The sequence below is a fragment of the Saimiri boliviensis genome, chromosome 1, assembly GCF_048565385.1.
Source record: "Saimiri boliviensis isolate mSaiBol1 chromosome 1, mSaiBol1.pri, whole genome shotgun sequence".
NCBI lineage: Eukaryota > Metazoa > Chordata > Mammalia > Primates > Cebidae > Saimiri > Saimiri boliviensis.
The window spans coordinates 177,248,340-177,270,190 of NC_133449.1; the positions used below are offsets into that span (position 1 = coordinate 177,248,340).

The 21,851-nt window shown below is 46.4% G+C and overlaps 1 protein-coding gene and 1 long non-coding RNA gene across 5 annotated transcripts in view; one reads left to right on the top strand and one right to left on the bottom strand.

The window, feature by feature from the left end:
* FSTL4 (follistatin like 4) overlaps window positions 1-13,996 on the top strand; it is a 431,619-nt gene extending 417,623 nt beyond the window's left edge. For all 4 annotated transcript variants that reach the window (XM_074381537.1, XM_039471889.2, XM_074381541.1 and 1 more), the window contains 2 exons: window positions 5,355-5,464; window positions 7,605-13,996. In XM_074381537.1, coding sequence (XP_074237638.1) covers window positions 5,355-5,464; window positions 7,605-8,307 — 813 coding nt within the window. In that variant the 3' untranslated portion in view covers window positions 8,308-13,996. The remainder of the gene's footprint in view (window positions 1-5,354; window positions 5,465-7,604) is intronic.
* Window positions 1-21,851, bottom strand: part of LOC141580448 (uncharacterized) — a 94,810-nt gene that overhangs the window by 11,210 nt on the left and 61,749 nt on the right. The gene's annotated exons all lie outside the window — the stretch shown is intronic.

The window sequence follows — 21,851 nt, forward strand, 5'->3', positions numbered from 1 at the left end:
ATAAAATTTTTTAATATGTCCACATATAAAAAAGTAGATCACTAAAGAAACTTTGAATTTTTGTAAAAGTAGATGTTGTAGGCTATATTTTCTGGTAATTAAAGAAACATTCCTGGATATATCTATTGGGTCAAAGAGGAAATTTTAAAAGGAAAACTACCAATGGTCTCAAAAGCAATGAAAAAGAGACTGTTTTGTATCAAAACTAACAGGATGCAGAGAAGGCAGTACCAAAGAATATCTGTGGCTTAAAAGCCTGAAAAGGAAGTATTTGTTCTAAGAAATTGAAAGAGAACTAAAGTGGCAAGAAAGAATAATCCTTCACAATATTAATTCTTCACGACCCTTCAAAGAAACAAAAAGAGCAAACAAAAATAGATGAAGAATGAGGGATGAGAAAGGGAATTTTATTGCAGATACAGAAGGATGAAAAGAATTGAAGTACAACACTAGGCCGAGTGCGGTGGTTCACACCTATAATCCCAGCACTTTGGGAGGCCGAGGCAGGTGAACCACTGGAGGTCAGGAGTTCGAGACCAGCCTGACCAACATGGTGAAACCCCGTCTCTACTAAAAATACAACACTTAGCTGGGCATGTTGGCACATGCCTGTAATCCTAGCTACTCAGGAGGCTAAGGCAGGAGAATTGCTTGAACCCAGGAGGTAGAGGCTGCTGTGAGCTGAGACTGCATCACTGCACTCCAGCCTAGGTGACAGAACGAGACTCCATCTCAAAAAATAACAACACTACATTGCAACTCTAAGGCAACAAATGTTAGAACCTAGAGGAAATGAGTGAATGCTTACAAAATGTAAAAATTAACTAACTTATGAAAAGAGAAACTTGAACTAGAGCAAGTACCATGGATTTTTTTCAAGAAAAATCTACTATAGAAAAATGTACAGCTGAGTTTTGTCAAGTCCCCAAAATACAGATAATTTTACTTAAACTAGCCCAAGGCCATAGGGTGAAAACCTACAGTTCCTTAGTTTATTTTAAATAGCCAGTGTAATTGTCATTATAAAACCTGATTTAAAATAGTATGAAAATAAAACTAGACTAATCTCACTTATAAATACAGAGGTAGAATTCTGTTTTTAATTCTAACATGCTGTTAGAAATAGAGTCCAGGATGAAAACTCAAATTGAACATGTTTTGTGGGGTTGTGCTAGTTTGTGCTCGGATGTTCTGAATCCCACTCCTTTCCTGGTTTTCACTGGATTCCAAAGCTTTGACTGAGGATATCGTTTAAGGTGTTCAGGCTTATGACTCTTAGTAGTGCAAGGATTTGTCTGGCTTTGAATTTCATGGGCGCGGTGATTACAAACAAAGAGATGCAAACTACCACTGTTTAAATAGTTTTAAGGTGTTTCTAAAGATTCTATATTGCAATTTAATATTTATATTCACTGAGCTCCTAAGGAAAATAGTAGAATAAAGTTTTGTTTGGGAAAAGTTGACTTGTTAAATTCTTTTTAATTGAATTCAAATTAAAGCGCCTTGAAACCACATGGCTTGTGATTTTTAAAAATGAATACATTGTGAAGCATTGGTTTTGGTTGCAGGAATGACTGAAATCCAGACAATGACTTGGCCCCATGTCCTTGTCTAACATACAAATCCAGGCATGTTATGCAAGGATGATTTATTTTAAACTGGGAGTTTCACAGGAGAGACGCATGTGTGTAAACATGATTAAAATGACACACAGAATACCTTACCCCCTCCCCCCCCCCACACACACACACAAAGAAAAAGACATAGGAGTCCAGGAATGTGTCTAAATTCTCAAGCAGAGAACACATTTCTGGTATGCAATGATGGTTCACTGTCAGGAAATCAGTCAATATTATTTATAACACCAACACATGGAAAGAGAAAAAATGTAGGATGTTTTCAATAAATACTGAAAAGACATTGAGTTAAATACAGCAGGCATTCTTAATAAAAAGCCTAAAAATAGGAATAGAAGGAAATTTTTAAAATACAATTAAGACTACTTCTGTAAAACTAATGACCAATAGTTTACCTTTGCCTAAATTACAAAACACTGAACGCATAATACCAGGAATGAGAGCATGATGCTTCCCTCATCATAACTGTAAAGTCCAGGATACGCACTATCACGAAAAAAGCATAAAGCAGTTTGAATAAACCTACCTTCATCACTGTGGGCTAGGGTTAAGGAAACGAGTACTTAAAAAACTGCTCCCAGAAATTCAACTGGTATAGCCATTGTGGTGAGCAATTGGAAAGTGTGAACCAAAGGCCTGAAAGAGTAATTTTTTTGAGACAGAGTTTACTGTGCACACAGGCTGGAGTGCAGTTGCTCCATCTCACCTCACTGCAACCTCCTCCTCCTCCTAGGTTCAAACTATTCTCATACTTCAGCCTCCTGAGTAACTAGGATTACAGGTGCACCCCACCACACCCAGCTAATTTTTGTAATTTTTGTAGAGACGGAAGTTTCACCATGTTGGCCAGGCTGGTCTCAAACCCCTGACCTCATGTGATCCATTCACCTCAGCCTCCAGAAGTGCTGGGATTACAGGCATGAGCCACCATGCCTGGCCAGTGCAAGAATAATTTTTGATCCAGCAACTTAACTTCTCAGAATTTTTCCAAAGGCCGTAAACATGGATGTGGACAAAAATTGAGCTACGACATTATTTTTAATCTCTTGAAGGTACTGTGTTTGTTACTGCATTGTTTCTATTTGCAAGAGATTAAAAATAATAATCTAATTTTGTTTCTAACTATCCTGCACTGAAGGATCTGTTGAACACATGTTGAAAAGACTACATGAAGGTGTTTGTAAAAACAAGGCTTCCTCCACCAAGACCTCCCTCAGTACCCAGGTTCTGAATGTGTGGCATCTTCTCCAATGCTGCCCAGCACACTCTGGCCCACCCCCTTTCCCAGGCCGACTTTTAGCTGCCTCCCAGCCTTTCCCTGGATATCGTGTTCTCCAGCCCCTCCACATGCCACTTCCCAGCTGGTTTCACACTCCCCTCTGAGGGAGATGCCCAACCTTCCTGTCCCCACCCTGCCAACTGATGGACAGATCCTGAGATCCAGGCACATGCCGTTATCTCCTGAACCAAACCCATACAGCCAGCAAATGTGAGGGGCTTGACAGTTATCTTTAGGGCACTTGTGTGTTAGGACACAAGAAAACGCCAAGGAGGAACTCGTGATTCCGAGAAACAAGGCTGGCATGCCCACATCAGTTCAATGGCCCATGCCACTGCGTTTTGATGAAGTAACCTCTGAATACAGGGTGTCAGAGCAGAGAAGCATGAATGACGCTGATAGAAGACAGCCTGTAATTTTCCATCTCTCCTATGAGCTAAAATGACAGGCCTGATACCAAGCGATGATTGCATGGCTTCTTGGAATTCCCTGGCATTTTCTTTTCAGACTCTCTAAGATCCTACTTCTTAATGCTGATATTTTCTTAACACCCACTTCTATGAGTTTTTTTGCTGTGGGCTTGCCATAGAAGTAATCATTTGGCTTCTTTAAAAAAGTCACAGAGAAATAACCTAATGCAACTTGAGGACTGCCTCAAGCCTGAAAATCATGGCTCGCGTCGCTCCAACCCAGCACTCTGCCTGCCGACTGCAGAGGAGAGCAAGATGAAAAAAGACACAAGCCTCCAGCCTGCCTGAGGAGGCAGGCCAGGTGCTGTTTGTGTTGTTATAAAAATAAAAGCCAGGCCGGGCGCGGTGGCTCAAGCTTGTAATCCCAGCACTTTGGGAGGCCGAGGCGGGTGGATCACGAGGTCGAGAGATCGAGACCATCCTGGTCAACATGGTGAAACCCCGTCTCTACTAAAAATACAAAAAATTAGCTGGGCATGGTGGCACGTGCCTGTAATCCCAGCTACTCAGGAGGCTGAGGCAGGAGAATTGCCTGAACCCGGGAGGCGGGGGTTGCGGTGAGCCGAGATCGCGCCATTGCACTCCAGCCTGGGTAACAAGAGCGAAACTCCGTCTCAAAAAAAAAATAAAAAAAATAAAAATAAAAAAAATAAAAATAAAAGCCAGAAGACAGTTCCAGTCCTAAAAAGTAGAAGCATCCAGAGCTCTCAGCCATGGGAGTCACAGGCCCCACCAAAGACAGCCCTAACCCTGCACCAGCCTCAGATTGCAGAAGTCTAGACCCTCCTTTCTACACACATGGCCACAATATCATGATCAGGAAGTGTCTCACCTTCCCATTCAGGGGCCCAGCCTCTGCCTCCTCTCCTGCACAGCGGGTCTGGACTTATCCTCAGGGCTTATAAGTTGGCCAAGCCCCACATCAGGCCACTAGTCTGCTGCTTTCTGGGCAGTGGCCTAGAACTTGAAGGCTGATGAGCATACACAGAAGGCGGGAGGACACAGGCCGGCTGGCTCGGGCCTCGCTAGCTGACACAGGGGCTGTCCAGCCTGACCACAGGGTTTTCACGGCAGGGACTCCGGACCACTGACTTTACACACCACCTGGCTTCTGCTCGGAGCTGCCACTGTGCCCACCCTGACACAAGTGCAGCTGGGACACACCAGGGAAAGGCTCTGGTCTCCTCCTGCTGAGTCCACAGGGGAGAAAGGGTTACCTCCAGGGAAGCAGAGGCAGCCATGCTCTGTCACTACCGATTTGTACAAGGCACAGGGCCCAATTGCTTACTTTCTACAGCAAGTCTCCTCTGTGAGACCGGGACCTCTTCCCAGCATTGTAATTGCAGGACATTAAACAGGTGCCCAGCATCTCAGAGTGGCATTCCATAGGATATCTACTTTCATCAATCCTGGAGTCGCACCTCAGAGAACACCTGTAAGCAGCATCCAACAGAGACTACCAACAAACTGGCCCAGGCGACTGGCACCAGAGAAAAATGAATTCCCAGCAGACAATCCTACCATCTGACATTTTCATGATTGAAAGCCCTCTCCCTCTTTCCCTAGCGTGGCCTACATGTTGAGAAGGTGGGATTCCCCATGGCGGGAGGAGGTGGTCTCTGAGCAACCAGAGTGACGTTTCCATCGTGGCAACTTCCCTTGGAAACCCCAGCACCACCCCTCAGGTTCTCACTCGCCATCTTGGTGGCTGACAAAGCACAGCAAGGCGGGCTTAGCCAAGAAGGCAGCAGCAATTCGGGCAAACAGTCCTGTCCCACCACTTCCTCTCCCAGAAAGAATGTGTCCCTGCCTAGGATGTTCCTGAACTGCTCCCACTTTGCTCCTAGCTCTTCCCTGAGACTGAGGTTTGTTAGTCATCTCTCTCCCAAGCACCCCTCTGCCGGGGTGTCTCCAGGTTCGGCCCCCACCTGCATGGGCCCTCACTAGGATTCCCACTCTGTGCCGTAGGTGATCACAGAAGCCAGCGCCGGCCAGGGCCAGCATGTCATCCGCACACCCTTCGCAGGAGTGGACGGTTTCTTCATTCCCCCAACAAACCTCATCATCAACCACATCAGGTGAGACTGGCCCATGATGTCGCTAAGGCACTCCCTACCCCAGCTCAGCCCTGCAGGGGGCAGCTTTGCCCAGCATGGGACCTGCTCATTTCTCTGTCTCCCCCACTCCTCCTGTGCTGGATTTGGACCCCATCAAGAAGGAACAGAAAAGGTCCAGTAAAACACACCTAGAGCCTAGTCCTCATTGCTTGGGGTCAGTGACTCTATTATAATGAAGATGCACAGCTCCTAATGCCCTCGGGGGCCCAGAAAGGTCAGAAAGTCCCATCCTCAATGTAAGGGCAACAGAGGAAAGAAGGAAACAGTAGTCATAAATTGAGCACCCTCTACTTGCTGGACACAAAAATCTCGTCCAGGTGGTCTTAACCCTTTTGTTACAGGGAGGATCAGAGAAGTTAAGAGACTGACCAAGGCCAAACAGCTAGAAATTGGCAAAGTCAGACTAAATGTAAAGCCAAGTCTTCTTTCACTGCACCATTCTTTCACATTCCTGTCTAACCGCAGCCCATAATACTTTGGGAACCCCCAGAGCATCCGTGCAAGGAGTCCACAAAGAGACAAGGCTTCCTGATTGCCATGGTTTGCCACTACCTAAAACAACCACCCAGTAGTAAGAGCCATAGCCTCAACTGCAGACCTCATCCCAGCATGGTCAGTCCCCATCCCTATTCACTTCAGAGAGCCCCAACATCTTGTGTATCGTTACCACTGCCAGACAACCAAGCCTGTCTCTAAGCCGTCAAGACTCCAAATGTCTTATAGCACTATTTATACCTTTCTATAATCCACCACCAAGCACCTCTCTGCAAAATGAAGTGATTCGTTTTTGCAAGCTGATGCTGGAGATTCACCCATTCACCCTTACCCAAGGAAGAAAGCCACTTTATGAACCCTCTCACTGCAGAGAGCGCCTGTGCAGAGCCTCTAAGAGTATGTTAAATGGTGAAGCCCTCACAAAGCAGCTGTGTTCAGCTGGGGGTCGGGCACACTCAAGAGGCTCTGCAGCTCCTATGTGTGGCTTTTTCTTTAAAGTTTCTTAGAAGAGCAGAGTTTTCTCTCTTGTTGTTTCCATGCTCTGGTTCTTTAAGGATGCTGTAAAGATACACCTTGGAGGGAGGGAGTATTTTCCTCCACTCTGGAGTACAGTTTTTCCAGAGAAAATTATAAAAGAGTTTCTGCTCTATTCCTGTAGGTGTATACAGCACCAAAGGGCCTCTGTGCGCAAGGGATTTAGGCACAGGCACTCAAGATCAAAGGGAAGTCCTACCTGGAGTCAGGCCTTTCCATACTTCAACCAGCCTCCAAAGAGGAATTTTAGAAAGTCCAGATGTGAGCAACTCCCATCCACCTGAGCCCCTCTGCCAAAGTTTCCTCTTACATCTAATCCCCCAATAGCCCTAGGAAGGAGCTACCCTGGTTAGAGTCACTGAGGCTCAAAGAGGCAAGCAGCCTGCCCCAGACTCTGCAGCTAGCAGGGCAGTGTGGTGGCACCAGGCCATCTGGCTCCGGAGAGGAAAGCTGTCCTCAACCCCAATGCCCAGGGTTCTTCCTACCCACATCACCAGTGTGGCCAGAGAAGAGACTACCCCGACGTTCCCCTTCCAGGGGAAGCGCATATTAAGAGGAAATCTCCACTTGTTCCGCTGCATCTGCATCCTCAAATTCTCTCCAATTAGTCTAGACAACAGTGAGGATATAGGATCTCCTATCTTATCTTCATAACAGGCAGAGTCCGGGCAGGGATCTCTTGCCCTTTTCCTCCATGCTCACTGTCCAGACAGAGACTTGCCCCTTTCCAGCTGACTTGGGCCTCAGGGAAACAGATCACAGGCATTGCAAAAGGAGAAACAGTTGAAGGCCCTCTCGCCCTTCTCCTCAATCATTTCCAAAGATGAGTGTGTGTTACAAGAGCACAAATCCAGGAACATTTGTAACTCCACTGTGTTTGGATTGAGATCATAGATAATTTGTTTCTGAAGACATACCCTGCAGAATGGTAGATCTTATTACTAGGCTATTAGATCACTGAAGGATGATGGTAAAGGGAAAAGGCAGAGGATGTAATTGTTAAGACAAATGACAGATTCCCCACCCCTGGAAGCGGCCTCTCGACCTCTGACTTCAGTTCTTCCCCTCCCAGGTTTGGCTTCATCTTCAACAAGTCTGACCCTGCGGTCCACAAAGTGGACCTGGAAACACTGATGCTCCTCAAGACCATCAGCCTGCACCACCACGGCTGCGTGCCCCAGGCCATGGCGCACACCCACCTGGGCGGCTACTTCTTCATCCAGTGCCGACAGGACAACCCCACCTCTGCTGCCCGACAGCTGCTCATTGACAGTGTCACAGACTCTGTGGTTGGCCCCAACGGCGATGTAACAGGCACCCCACACGCATCCCCTGATGGGCGCTTCATAGTCAGCGCTGCCGCTGACAGCCCCTGGCTGCACGTGCAGGAGATCACGGTGGGGGGGGAGATCCAGACCCTGTACGACCTGCAAATAAACCCAGGTATCTCAGACTTGGCCTTCCAGCGCTCCTTCACCGAAAGCAATCAATACAACATCTACGCAGCTCTGCACACGGAGTCGGACCTGCTGTTCCTGGAGCTGTCCACGGGGAAGGTGGGCATGTTGAAGAACTTAAAGGAGCCACCTATGGGGCCAGCCCAGCCCTGGGGGGGCGCCCGCCGAATCATGAGGGACAGTGGGCTGTTCGGACAGTACCTCCTCACACCAGCCCAAGAGTCACTGTTCCTCATCAATGGGAGACAAAACACACTGCGGTGTGAGGTGTCAGGCATAAAGGGGGGGACCACAGTGGTGTGGGTGGGTGAGGTATGAAGAGCCCAGAGCAGAGCCCTGGGCCAAGGAGCTCCCCTTCATCCTGACATTGCAGCCCAAGCAGGTGTGCTGTACATTTTTACAGACAAAAGCAAAAACCTGTACTCGCTTTGTGGTTCAACACTGGTCTCCTTGCAAGTTTCCTAGTATAAGGTATGCGCTGCTACCAAGATCGGGGTTTTTTTGTTAGGAAGTAGGATTTATGCCTTGAGCTACGATGAGAACACATGCTGCTGTGTAAAGGGATCATTTCTGTGCCAAGCTGCACGCCGTATGACCTGGGGACATCATGGAACCAAGGGATCCTGCTCTCCAGGCGGACACCTCTGTCGGTTGCCTTCACATAGTCATTGTCCCTTACCGCCAGACCCAGCCAGACCTTGCCCTGATGGAGTGGCCCAAAAGCAGAGGCTGACCAGGAGCAGGGGCCTCCCGAACCGAACCAAAAGCCCATCCGTCCTCGCATGGGACCTCATCTTCTCCCTCGAAGCTGCTTTTTGCTTTTCTTTCCGTTTGACTTGCTGTAAGCCTGAGGGAGAGCCAACAAGACTGACTGCATCTTGGGGGATGGGGAAATCACTCACTTTATTTTGGAAATTTTTGATTAAAAAAATAATTTTTTATAATCTCAAATGCTAGTAAGCAGAAAGATGCTCTCCGAGGTCCAACTGTATCCTTCCCTGCCTTAGGCTGAGTCTCTGGGGGGTCACAACCCCACAGTCCACAGCCAGAAAGAACAATGATCTAAGAATACCGCCCGGTCAACTGTGGCCACTCTGCTTCTCCAAGAGCAGACCAGACCACCTCGTTGGTAAGGACTTGGTTCTGTGTTGGGACCCCGAGAGATCAGGACAAGTTCTATGTGCCTGCTTTTCAGCACAGAAGGGGGACATCTCATTAGTCAGGTCTGGTGGCCCAGATTCAGGGCAGACTGGGCTTGCCTGGCAAGGTATGGGTGGCCTCTGCTCAGTGCAGAAACCCCAAGGACACAAGTGGAGCCAGGTGAGTTCCTGAAGCTACACCTTTTCAAAACAGATTTTTTTTTTCTGCCTGTGGCCTATCTGCTCATCTCTGGTACTCCATCTCTGCATCAGCACTGCAGAGAGAGCACATTTCAGCGGGGGTTTTCGTACCCACATTCCCCAATCGAAACACACACACTGCAAAACCCAGAATCAGAAGGCGGCAGGCTGGCACTACTGCATTCTCCCCACGTGTGTCAGGCTGTGGTGACTCAGGTGGGCATCGAAGAAGTACAGCCCACGCAGACCCCTAGAGACCCGCCTAAATCAGAGACTCTCAGCAAAAACGGGCTCCCCTTCCCTCTCGCACGTATCAGTGGCCAAAACTTACATGTGTTCTGGTTTGAATGACCATTTTGCGAGCCACATGGGGTTGGGAGAAATGGTCTTACCACAGATGTCTTTGCTAATTTGGCCACTTTCACCTGCTGACATGACCAGGATTTTCCTTTGCCATTAAGGAATGAACCCTTTTGAGGAAATTCGGAAAACCTAGACTCTGCGTCACTCTCAACACACACAGCTCCTTTTCCCTCCCACCTGCTGCCCAAGCCACCTGCATCACCCACCACAGATCTCGTGAGATAATCACTTGTCCTTGGATGTATGTCTCATGGATCTTAGTCCACCAAACGCCTGTCCCCTGCGACCCCTAGGGGTGTGCCCAGACATGGAGGTTTATGATTTTTATTTTAAAGGGTCTGCTGTGTAGATGTAAGTTGAGGAAGCTAACCTCAAAATCCTAGAATGCAGTTCCACAGTAGCTGGGGATGCATGGATGATACATCTCACCCCTTTTTTTTTTTCCTGCCTCAGTATCTTGATCTGTCCACTCCCAATCTCCCATTTTTACCACCAAAATGCTCCAACTTTCATAAACTTCTCTTTTTGGAAAAATCTCAATTGTGTCAGCCCCTAACAGAAAAAGGATCTCTGAGCCCAAATGAGGAGAAATCCCACCAAAGAGCAGGCCAGAACATCAGCCTCTCTGGGCAGCAGGATTCCTAAGTCAAAGACCAGTTCAACCCAAACTGGCCTTTTAAAATAATCGGGAGTGACGGAGTCAACTTCTGCAGCACCTGTCCCTCTCCCACTATCCCTTCCATCTCAAAATGTGTCTAAAAAGCGTATCTGCCCTTCACTGTCCCCACAGTGCAGTTCCTGGAAACGGCAGGCTTAGGTCTCACTGACAACATGCCAGACACAACTGAATCGAAGCAGGCCTGAATTGAAGCCTAGGTCAGGGATTCAGGAGTCCAGCCCCAGAAGGCAAAGTCACTAATGCAGGCAGGTAAATGGTTTTTAGCAAGGAAGCCGATAGAGCTGGTAGGGTGGGGAGTCAGGGGCAGGAGGAGGAGGAGGAGGAGGAGGACCAGATCAACCTGAGCTTCCCCCCCGCCCCGCCCCCTTTGCCCCAGAAGAAGTTCATGGGACACAGTTGAAAAGCCCCTGGTAGGAAACGCCTCCCTACAGGGGGCCTCCTGTAGCAAGCCCAGCGGGTAATCCTTCTGATGAACACACAAGATCAATTCACCACTGATATTTTACACTATTAAAGAAGTACTGACTTTACCAAAAGAAATCATCAAGAAAGCTATTTATATAAACTCCCTCAGTTATTTTGAAATAAAGTTAATTTCACAAAAATTCAATAGTTTTTTTTTTCCAAAATGACAAATAATCTGCCCCCGTGGTGACAAGAACACTTTGGAAATGGAGGCCCTCATTCTTCTGCTCCAGTGGGCAGATTGCTGCATAAAGGCTCTGGGTCCAAAAGCCCACCCAAGCAGCCCCAAACGGATGGCAGGAAGGGGGACTGCCAGCTTCTGGACAATGGCATGACCCTCTTGCATGAGGAGGTTTGACAGGCACCACACCCACAGCCAAAGCCATCATCCCAGCCTCACCAACACTGACCCAGCCCGCCCTGCCTGGGGCTGGCCCAGGCCTATTTCTTCAGTCTCCAAGACATTTGAGTGTCCTCCTTTTCCCCAAGCTTCAGGAAGAAGCTGGAAGAGCCCTGTAAATTCCGGCTAGGGCCAACTAGTAACACCAAACTTCAGGTACTTTGACCTAGAAATAGCATCACCAGAGACAGACACTCAGCACCTACCACTCTCACCCCCAACCCGGCCATTTCCCCATGTCCATCTGTGCAGACAAAGCTCCCAATTCCAGGTAGGCACTGGAAGCCAGCTTCCAACCCCAAGTAAAGCAGAGAACCGCCTGCTGCCAGAGAGATTGCAACTGCTGAGCCTTCGTTTAGGAAAACAGCCAGGAGTTGGTTTTGTACGGCCACATCTTGTTTTCTGTTGACCAATAATCTGTGAACTAAAGAAGATTTCCAAACTGAGGTGTGAAACATTCATTCTGGATATATTTTTCTACATGAAGCTTAAAAAGTGTAGTTGATTCATGTATCATGATGTGTTTCATTCTAGTATTACAGATGCTGAACCATCTTCACTAGCAAATCCCACAACTCTCTCTCCCACTCTTCAGCCCTCCTTTTCAGAAGCAAGCCTCCAGGAGAGTTGACACCGCCACTCCCACCTCCTTCCTATGTATCCACCAATCTACCTCACGTTCTCCCCTGCACCCAGCACCCCTGGAATGCTCCTCCCCTCCACCCCCAGCCAGGAGGCCAGGCAGGAAGATTGCAGCACTGCCACAGAGGTCCTGACAGTTCCCCCCACCCAGGACCCCAGGTTCCACTCCAAGAACAGTCAGAACCCATGGGGACACAGCCCCTTGCTGCCCAGAGTCACACCCTCCAAACCCTCACTTGCAGACCTTTGGAGTTAGACGACCAAGACTAGAGAGCTGTCTCAGAACCATCAGGGAAGTCAGGTGCCATCCGGCAGGAACAGAGAGACCATGACATCTCAGCCAAGCCTCAGAGGGCCGAGCCGCCCAACCTCCCTCCATTCCCGTTTTATTCTCCCCCTTTCCTGTTCCAATCCTGTCTCTTGAGCCCTCTGCTCATGAGCCACTCCACAACAGCTCCTGCCATTCAAGGAGCAACTGACCTGACTGCTACACCAGCCCCCACCCTGGGGCCTTGACCCGTGCTGCTTTCCTGCTTTGGGGTACAAGTCAGAAGTCATTCACAGGCCAGAGACTACTACATGTTCCCAGACCGGCACATAGGCAAAGAAATTTTGTTCAAGAAAGTCCCTAGCTGCCTTGGTTTCTCTCCAAAATTCTAGACATCATCAAAACAGAGAGGCTAAAAAAAATTCAGGGTGTGACTACGAGACCCCAAGTAGCCAGTGGAATATAATCCACCCCCTGCTTTTCTCTCTCCCAGGTTACCTGCTAAGTCACTTGAGGATGTGAGCGTCTTATCTGGGCCTGCATGCTCTGGGCAGCAGCCATGCAACAGACCCTGAGACACAAACACTGTCCTGTGCATCCACATCCTCCTTTGGAGCCGTGGGCAGCAAGTGGGGAAGGCTAATTTAACAAAATACAATGTGTGAAATTATGGAGAATACAAGAGTGGGGATTTTCCTCAAAATTCACAGTGAGGCTTCAGGCTTCAGAGTGTTTAGCATGTACTTTAGAAAAAAAAAAAAAAAGCCACAATTCACACATACTTCTTTCAAAGCTCATCTTTATATATGTGGAACCAACCCTTGCTCATGTGGCCCCAGAGAACGTGGGCCATGCCCCTAGAGGGCTTTAGAGGGCTCAGCCAGCACTCCACAAAGCAATAACTATTGACTCACCCCCACACCAAGCCTGGCAACATGTGGCTTGGCAAGATCAGCGACTGCAACCCTTCAGAGGCACCCTCATCAGGATCGGAGCTTTGTTTCTGAGTAACAGTAATGAGTATGGGCTAGGTTGTGAGGCCCAAGAGCCCAAGAGCTCTAAATCGAGAAAATGCCCCAAATCTAAACCTTTATCCACTGCCCAGCATGACATCTACCATAGGCTGAAGAGCTGTGGGTCCCGTGCTACTTGGAGAGAGGTGAGGGAAACAGGCTTGCAAGCCGCACACCACAGACCCACAGCCCCCCACGCCGTCCCTGCCTGGCTCCCACAGCTGGCCGGCCCCCTCATCCTTCCTGGCCTGGCCCCGCCCTGTGGCTTCCTGCCTTTCCCCTGCTTCTCACGCTTCCTGAAGGCTGTGTGAGATGATCTCAAAGCAGAACGGGACATGGAGTTTTGCTGGCGTGGTCACACACATCGTTCCATGCTGTAGTGCAGCTGAGTGACCCTCAAGATGTGAAACCACAGACATCACTTGTCCTGTTCAAGTCTCATGCTTCTCCACCTCAGAAAACTCTCAGATCTCTCATGTCAAGGCAGATTACATTATTTTGAACAGTTGTGTAGACGCCAAAATATATTTTCTGTAATCACCAGTATTTCTCAAAAGGCCTCCTGTAATTATTATACATGTGAATTTTTCCTTATTTATAAAATATATATAAATTATTTTTAATACATCAACTTTAGTAGAAATTTGTACCAACACAGTAACCGTACGTGGCATTTGAAATAAGTTTGTATTTACTTTGACCTATTACACAGTATCGAACACATGGTGTATTTGCAGTACCACTTGTAATAACGATGACTCACAAATTATCATAAAGTATTGTCATTGTAAATGCTCTTTTTTCTGAGGATTTTACAATAAAACTTGAGAAAAGTTACCTTTTTCTGGTGCCAGTCTGTTTACAATTGTTAAAGTGAGAACTGATTACGGCAGAAAGCACGCAGCATCCCTCTCCCACCTTCCCATCACAATTGCAGGTTCCTGCGATAGCTGTGCTCTGGCCCAGTCCAGAGAGTGGCTGGGCAAAGGCAGGCACCGGGACCTGGCAATCTCTCTTCCCCATGTGGAAGTCTCAGCTCCCAAAATGCACAACCACATCCAGTTCGAAACCACTCACCATCTGCCCTGGCAGGCACTAAAAATTCACTACAGCCCCAGAGATGAACCCCGGTCACTCTTGGCTCTCACTGGGGCAGACTTTCTAACTGGAAAATAGAAAGTGGGAAGAGCCCAGTAATCACCAGGCTACTAACAGGGAGCCAGCACTGTGCCAGGTATGGGCGACAGAGGGCTGGACAAAGGAAACACAGCACCTGCCCTCAGCAAGCTTAAAGATGGCTACGCCATGATAGTATTAGGCAGGACCCCTAGGGTGTGTGTGTATATATGGAGAAAAAGACGAGAGAGATCTATTTTGAGGAACTGGATCATGTGACTATGGAGGCTGGCAAGGCCAAAATCAGCTAGGTAGGCAGCAGCTGGAGACACAGGGAAGAGTTGCAGTTTGAGTCCAAAGGCAGTCTGCTGTCAGAATCCCCTCCTTAGGAGGAGGCCGGTCTTTTTCTAGTACAGCCTTCAACTGATTGAATGGAGCCCACCTGCATCACAGAAGGTTATCTGCTTTCCTCAAAGTCTACTGATTTAAGTGGTAATCTGAGCTGGGCATGGTGGCTCATGACTGTAATCCCAGCACTTTGAGAGACCAAGGTAGGAGGATCCCTTGAGCCCAGGAGTTTGAGACCAGCCTGAGCAACATAGAGAGACTCCACCTCTACAAAAAAAAAAAAAAAAAAAAAAAATGTAATAAATTAGCCAGACATGGTGGTGTGCACCTGTGGTGCCAGCTACTGGGGAGGCTGAGGTGGGAGGATCCCTTGAGGCCAGCAGTTTGAGGCTGCAGTGAGCCATGATCTCACTACTGCATTCCAGCCTGGGTAAGAGAGTGAGACACTGTCTCAAAAAAAGTAAAAGTAAAGAAATAAATGTTAATCTCATTTTTTAAATACCTTCACAAAATCATCTGGAGTAGTGTTTGACTAGACATCAGAGAACATGGCTGTCTTAGTCTGTTCAGGCTGCTGTAACAGAATACCATAGACTTTGTAGCTTATAAGTAATTTCTTTCTCACCATTCTGGGGTTTGGGAAACCCAAGATGAAGGCAACAGCAGACTTGGTATCTGGTGCTTCCTAGTTCCTAGGTAGCCATCTCTTCCTATGTCCTCACCTGGTAGAAGGCACAAGGGAGCTTCCAGGAGCCTCTTTCCTAAAGGCTCTAATCCCACTCACGAGGGCACCACTCTCATCTCCTAATCACCTCCCAAAGGCTCCACCTCCAAGTACCATCATACTGGAGGCTGCGTTTCAAGATCTGAATTTGTGGGGGACACAAACATTCAGTCTTTAGCAGTGGCCTGGCCAAGCTGACACATAAAATTAACTATCACAGTGACATAGACAAGGTACTGCTCCCATCTTTCCTGGAAGAGTAACCTATTACATGTGCCTACCCCTGTGATAAGCACTTAATAAGCACCTGTTTTTAAACCTTACAATGACCCAACGAGGTATGTGTTATTGTTATCCCCACTTTACAGAAGAGAAAACTGAGGCTCAGAGCAGCAGAGCCCGAATTCAAATTTATGTCTGTGGTCAGAATGCAAACTCTAACCGCTGATCCTGCTGCCTGCGATACCCACCACCACAAAATGTCTGAACTGCAGCTGATCCAGCCTCGCTTCCCTATAGACCCCAGGAAGCACAGGCTACCTCTAGCAGCTCTAACCTCTGTCCCAAGAGAGCCAGCTTCCCAGGCCGGTGTGGCAGTCTGGAGAGTAGGCAGCAGATGGTACCAGAGCCACAATTCCCAGTTAGCTAAGGCTGGATATGCCCAGATCTAAAATTAATATTGTTTTATAATCAAATGTATTTATGCAATAAACAGCACATCATATTCTCTGCAAGTTTAGGTGAATATCATCTTTATGTATAAACTTCATCCAAAGAAAATTAGTTTATGTTTCTTTAACTCTCACTTATCCAGGCCACAGGCCATTAACCCCATGTTCAGGGTTCCTCCCCTTGAACCAGAGTCTCCTGCCAAAGTGAAATCCCGTTACCATGCAGGAGATATTGGTCAGCAGTGACCAGTGGAACTGGCTGGCCAGGGAAGAAAGGAGAGGAATTGACAGCCCCCAAGACCTACTCCGTATGCACTGAGGAGAATGCACCCCCAGGCAGAGGAACAACAGAGAGACTTTCAGCATCCCTGGGGCACAAGATAGAGAATGTGACTTACAGACCCTGGGGGAACCCTAAAAGGAGCCAGCCCCTGTGCTCCCATGGATCAGGCCTCCTGATGCACTGCTAGGTAAGCTCACTCACATTGCTTCAAGACATATGAAAATGCTGCTGCATATTCTCATTTTATAAAAGAAAACTGACTGCAGTGGAGGAAGGAGGATGGCCTGGTGGCTCGTGCCTGTAATCCCAGCACTTTGGGATACCAAGATGTATGGATCACTTGAGCCCAGGAATTCAAGACCAGACTAGGCAACATGGCAAAACCCCATCTCCACAAAAAATACAAAAATTAGCTGGGTGTGGTGACATGTACCTGCAGTCCCAGCTGAGGTAGGAGGATCACTTGAGCGTGGGAGGTAGAGGTTGCAGTAAACTGAGATCACGCCTCTGCACTCCAGTCTGGGTGACAGAGTGAGACCCTGTCTCAAAAAAAAAAAAAAAAAACTGGGCGAAGTGGGAATAGGCCAAAATGTTAAACACCATGTTCTGGGATTATAAGTGGATCTGGTTTATTTCTATTGTCTAGAACTCCTACAATGAACTGTGTGTACTTTTGCGATTAAGAGAATCTGACACTGGCACTCACTCGTGAGCAGCACAGGGCAACACAGCCTGGTTCCCTGTTGGCCCTTGCCCCCTTTGCAGCAGTCAGGAACCAGAAGGACTCGTGTCTTTGGTGAATAGGAGCACCCTGAGGGGAGACCATTATCTCTCAAGATTGAGACACGATTACAGAGCCTGTAGATCCTACCTACTTTTTCCTGTGCAGCAGAGAGGAGGAAAACAAAATAGATGAGCTATCAAAGAAGATGGAATCATTCCCACACCCAGACAAGAATTCCCCTTGGGCTACCACCAAGTGTGTAAGTGCCCCGTCAGCTTCTACCTCAGAAACAACGGTCAGGTGTCCCTTGGTCTTGAGAGGGAAGATTAAATCATTCAGAACAATTTCACCACCAAAAACACTGCAGAAAAAGTGTTAAAGAACACCACGCAGGAGGTGAGGAGAGAATGGAGAAGTGAGCACCCAGAGACAGAGGCAGGGCAGGCAGCTGCTTCTCTCCCAAGAGCACGGACCTCTCCAGACACATTTGCGCTTTCCCTCCAGTGGCCTCACAGGGAAATGGAGGCAAGAGTTAGGGGTGGGCACAGAGTTCTTAGACTTGGCACCAAAAGCATAATCCATAAAAGGAAAATTTGATAAACTGGACCTCATCAAAAATGTAAAATTTTTGCTCTGTAAAAGATCCTATTAAAACAATGAAAAGACATAAACATTCTAGGAGAGAACATCTGCAAACCACATATCCAACAAAGGCCCGGCATCTAGAATACACAAAGAGCTCACAAAACTTACAGTCAAATAACAAACAATCCAATTAGAAGATAGGCAAAAAAAAAAAAAGGGGGGGGGGGGAGGGTGGGCAGGTGTAGTGGCTCACACCTGTAATCCCAGCACGTTTTGGAGGTGGAGGTGGGCAGATCACTTGAAGTCAGGAGTTAGAGACCAGCCTGGCCAACATGACAAACCTCCATCTCTACTAAAAATACAAAAATTAGCCAGGCATGGTGGCGTGCACCTGTAATCTCAGCTACTTGGGAGGCTAAGGCAGGAGAATCGCTTGAACCCTGGAGCTGGAGGTTGCAGTAAGCCAAGATCACACCACTGCACTCCAGCCTGGGCAACAACACGAGACCTAGTCTCAAAAAAAAAAAAAAAAAAAACAAAACAAAAAAAAAAAACAAGACAATAGGCAAAAAAAAAAAAAAAAAAAAAAAAAAAGAATTCTTAAGCAGATATTTCACCAAAGAGAATATACAGATGTTAAATAAGCACATGAAAAGACATTTAACATTGTCAGCCATTAGGGAAATGCACATTTAAAGCACAATGACATATCACTATACGCCAATTACAACTTCTTTTAAAACTTCTAAAACACTACTCTGATAAAATAAATAGTGACAACAAAAAACTGTTGAGGCTGCAGAAAAACTGCATCACTCATGCATGTCAGATGGGAATATAAAAAATTGTACAGACTCTGGCCGGGCGCAGTGGCTCAAGCCTGTAATCCCAGCACTTTGGGAGGCCGAGGCGGGTGGATCACGAGGTCAAGAGATCGAGACCATCCTGGTCAACATGGTGAAACCCCGTCTCTACCAAAAATACAAAGAATTAGCTGGGTATGGTGGCGCGTGCCTGTAATCCCAGCTACTCAGGAGGCTGAGGCAGGAGAATTGCCTGAACCCAGGAGGTGGAGGTTGCGGTGAGCCGAGATCGCGCCATCGCACTCCAGCCTGGGTAACAAGAGCGAAACTCCGTCTCAAAAAAAAAAAATTGTACAGACTCTGAAAGAGTTTGGCAATTTTTTTAAAAAAATCAGCATTTAATTTTAGTGTAAGGTATCAGGAAGGGGTCCAGTTTCTGCTTTCTGCACATGGTTAGCCAGTTACCCCAACACCATTTATTAAACAGGGAATCCTTTCCCCGTTGCTTGTTTGTCAGGTTTGTCAAAGATCAGACAGTTGTAGATGTGTGGTATTGCTTCTGAAGCCTCTGTTCTGTTTCGTTGGTCTGTATCTCTGTTTTGGTATCAGAACCATGCTGTCTTGATTACTGTAGACTTGTATAGTTTGAAGACAGGTAGTGTGATGCCTCCAGCTTTGCTCTTTTGCTTGTGATTGACTTGGCTATGCGGGCTCTCTTTTGGTTCCATATGAAGTTTAAGGTGGTTTTCTTCCAGTTCTGGGAAGAATGTCAATGGTAGCTTGATGGGGATAGCATTGAATCTATAAATTACTTTGGGCAGTATGGCCATTTTCGTGATATTGATTCTTCCTAACCATGAGCGTGGAATGTTTTTCCATCTGTTTGTGTCCTCCCTTATTTCCTTGAACAGTGGGTCTGTTGGGGTGTGGGGGACCATGGAAGGGAGAGGGCGTGGTGGGGAGGTTGGGGAGGGATAAGATGAGGAGAAATGCCAGACATAGGTGATGGGGGGATGGAGGCAGCCAACCACCATGCCATGTACCTACCTGTGCAACAACCCTGCATGATCTGCACATGTACCCCAGAACCTAAGTTACAATTTAAAAAAAAATCATTTAAGTATCAATTGACCCAATAAGTACACTCTTGGGCATTTATCCCAGAGAAATACTTAACCTTCACACAAAAGCCTCTATACAAATGTTCACTGCAGCTTTACTCATATCAGACTAAAATGGGAAACAATCCAGATGATCTTCAATGGGTGAAAAGTCGAACAAACTGTAGTATATTCATACCATGAAATACTAATAAGCAATAAAGAGGAACGACCTAGCAATACACACACTGACCTTGAGTGAGTCTCCAGAGAATTACATTAAGTGAAAAAGCCAATACCAAAATGTTGCATACTGTACGTGATTCCATTCTAAGGTTGCATACTGTATATATGTATATACCATTCCTGAAATGGCAAAAGAAACAAAGAACAGATTAATCAGGGATGTAGAAGGGGGATGTGGTAGGAGGGACCTGGGTGTGGCTATAAAAGGACAGCATATGAGATCCTGCAGCAATCGAAATGCCCTGAATCTTGACTGTGTCAATGTCAGTATCCTGGCAGTAATCGTGTACTATGGTTTTGCAAGATGTTACTTTTGGAGGAAACTGAGCATAAGTACACAGAATCTTGCTATAGTTTTTTTTGTTTGTTTGTTTGTTTTTTGTACTTTAGGTTCTGGGGTACATGTGCAGATCATGCAGGGTTGTTGCATAGGTGCATACATAACCCAGCAGTTTGCTGCCTCCATTGCCCCTTCATCTATACTCAGCATTTCTCCCCACATTATCCCTCCCCACCCTTCCCACCCCCTGCTGTCCCTCTCCTAGCCCCCCCAACTGACCCCAGTGTGTGATGCTTCTCTCCCTGAGTCCACACGTTCTCATTGCTCAACACCCACCTATGAGTGAGAACATGCGGTGTTTGGTTTTCTGTTTTTGTGTCAATTTGCTGAGAATGATGGTCTCCAGATTCATCGAAGTTCCTACAAAGGACACTCATCATTTTTTATGGATGCACAGTATTCCATGGTGTATATGTTCCACATTTTCTTTGTCCAGTCTATCATTGATGGGCATTTGAGTTGGTTCCAGGTCTTTGCTATTGGACACAATGCTGCAATGAACATATATGTGCATGTGTCTTTATAATAAAACAATTTATAATCCTTTGGGTATATACCCAGTAATGGGATTGCTGGGTCAAATGGAATTTCTATTTCTAGATCCTTGAGGAATCGCCACACTGTCTTCCACAATGGTTGAACTAATTTACACTCCCACCAACAGTGTAAAAGTGTTCCTATTTCTCCACATCCTCTCCAGCATCTGTTGTCTCTGGATTTTTTAATGATCACCATTCTAACTGGCATGAGATGATATCTCAATGTGGTTTTAATTTGCATTTCTCTAATGACTAGTGGTGACGAGCATTTTCTCATACGTTTGTTGGCCTCACAGATGTCTTCCTTTGAAAAGTATCTGTTCGTATCCTTCACCCACTTTTGAATGGGTTTGTTTGTTTCTTGCATAACTCTTTTAGTTCTTTGTAGATTCTGGATATTAGCCCTTTGTCAGATGGGTAGATTGCAAAAATTTTTTCCCATTCTGTTGGTTGCCAGTTCACTCTAATGAGTGTTTCTTTTGCTGTGCAGAAGCTCTGGAGTTTAATTGGATCCCATTTGTCTAACTTGGCTTTTGTTGCCATTGCTTTTGGTGTTTTAGTCATGCTATAGTTATTTCTTATAACTGCATGTGAATCTGTAATTATTTCAAAAGAGAAAACAAAAACCTCCAGGCCCAGATGGTGTCACCAGAGAATATTATCAAACATTTAAAGAAGATGTAACACCAATTTTACACAAACTCTTCCAGAGAATAGAAAGGGATGAAAAAAATCCCCAACTCAGGTTGCAATGCTAAAATAACTTTGATACTAAAACCCAACAAGAACAACCCCAGAGAGTGACAATCACAAGTCTATTTTACTCATAATGTAAATACCGAGATGCTAAACAAAATATCAGAAATTTAGAAAAAAGGATAGCGCATTATGTGTAAGTTGGATGAATCCCAGAAATGCAAAGTTGATTTAACATTAGAAAAAAATAATAATTGATGTAATTCATCACATTATCAGCTTAAAGGAAAAGTGTATGAGCACCTCAAGAGATGTAGAAAAAGCACTGAGAAAATCCTAAATTCCTTCATATTCATGATTTCCTCTAAGCAAAGTAGAAACAGAAATTGTCTTAATTATTAGAGATGAAGGTCTATAACAAACATGCTTCACTGAAGTAAAAACATTAAAGTAAAACACTGAGAGCGCCCCTTTTTGACAGAGAATAAGACAAGGATCCACTATGGCCTCTTTGACT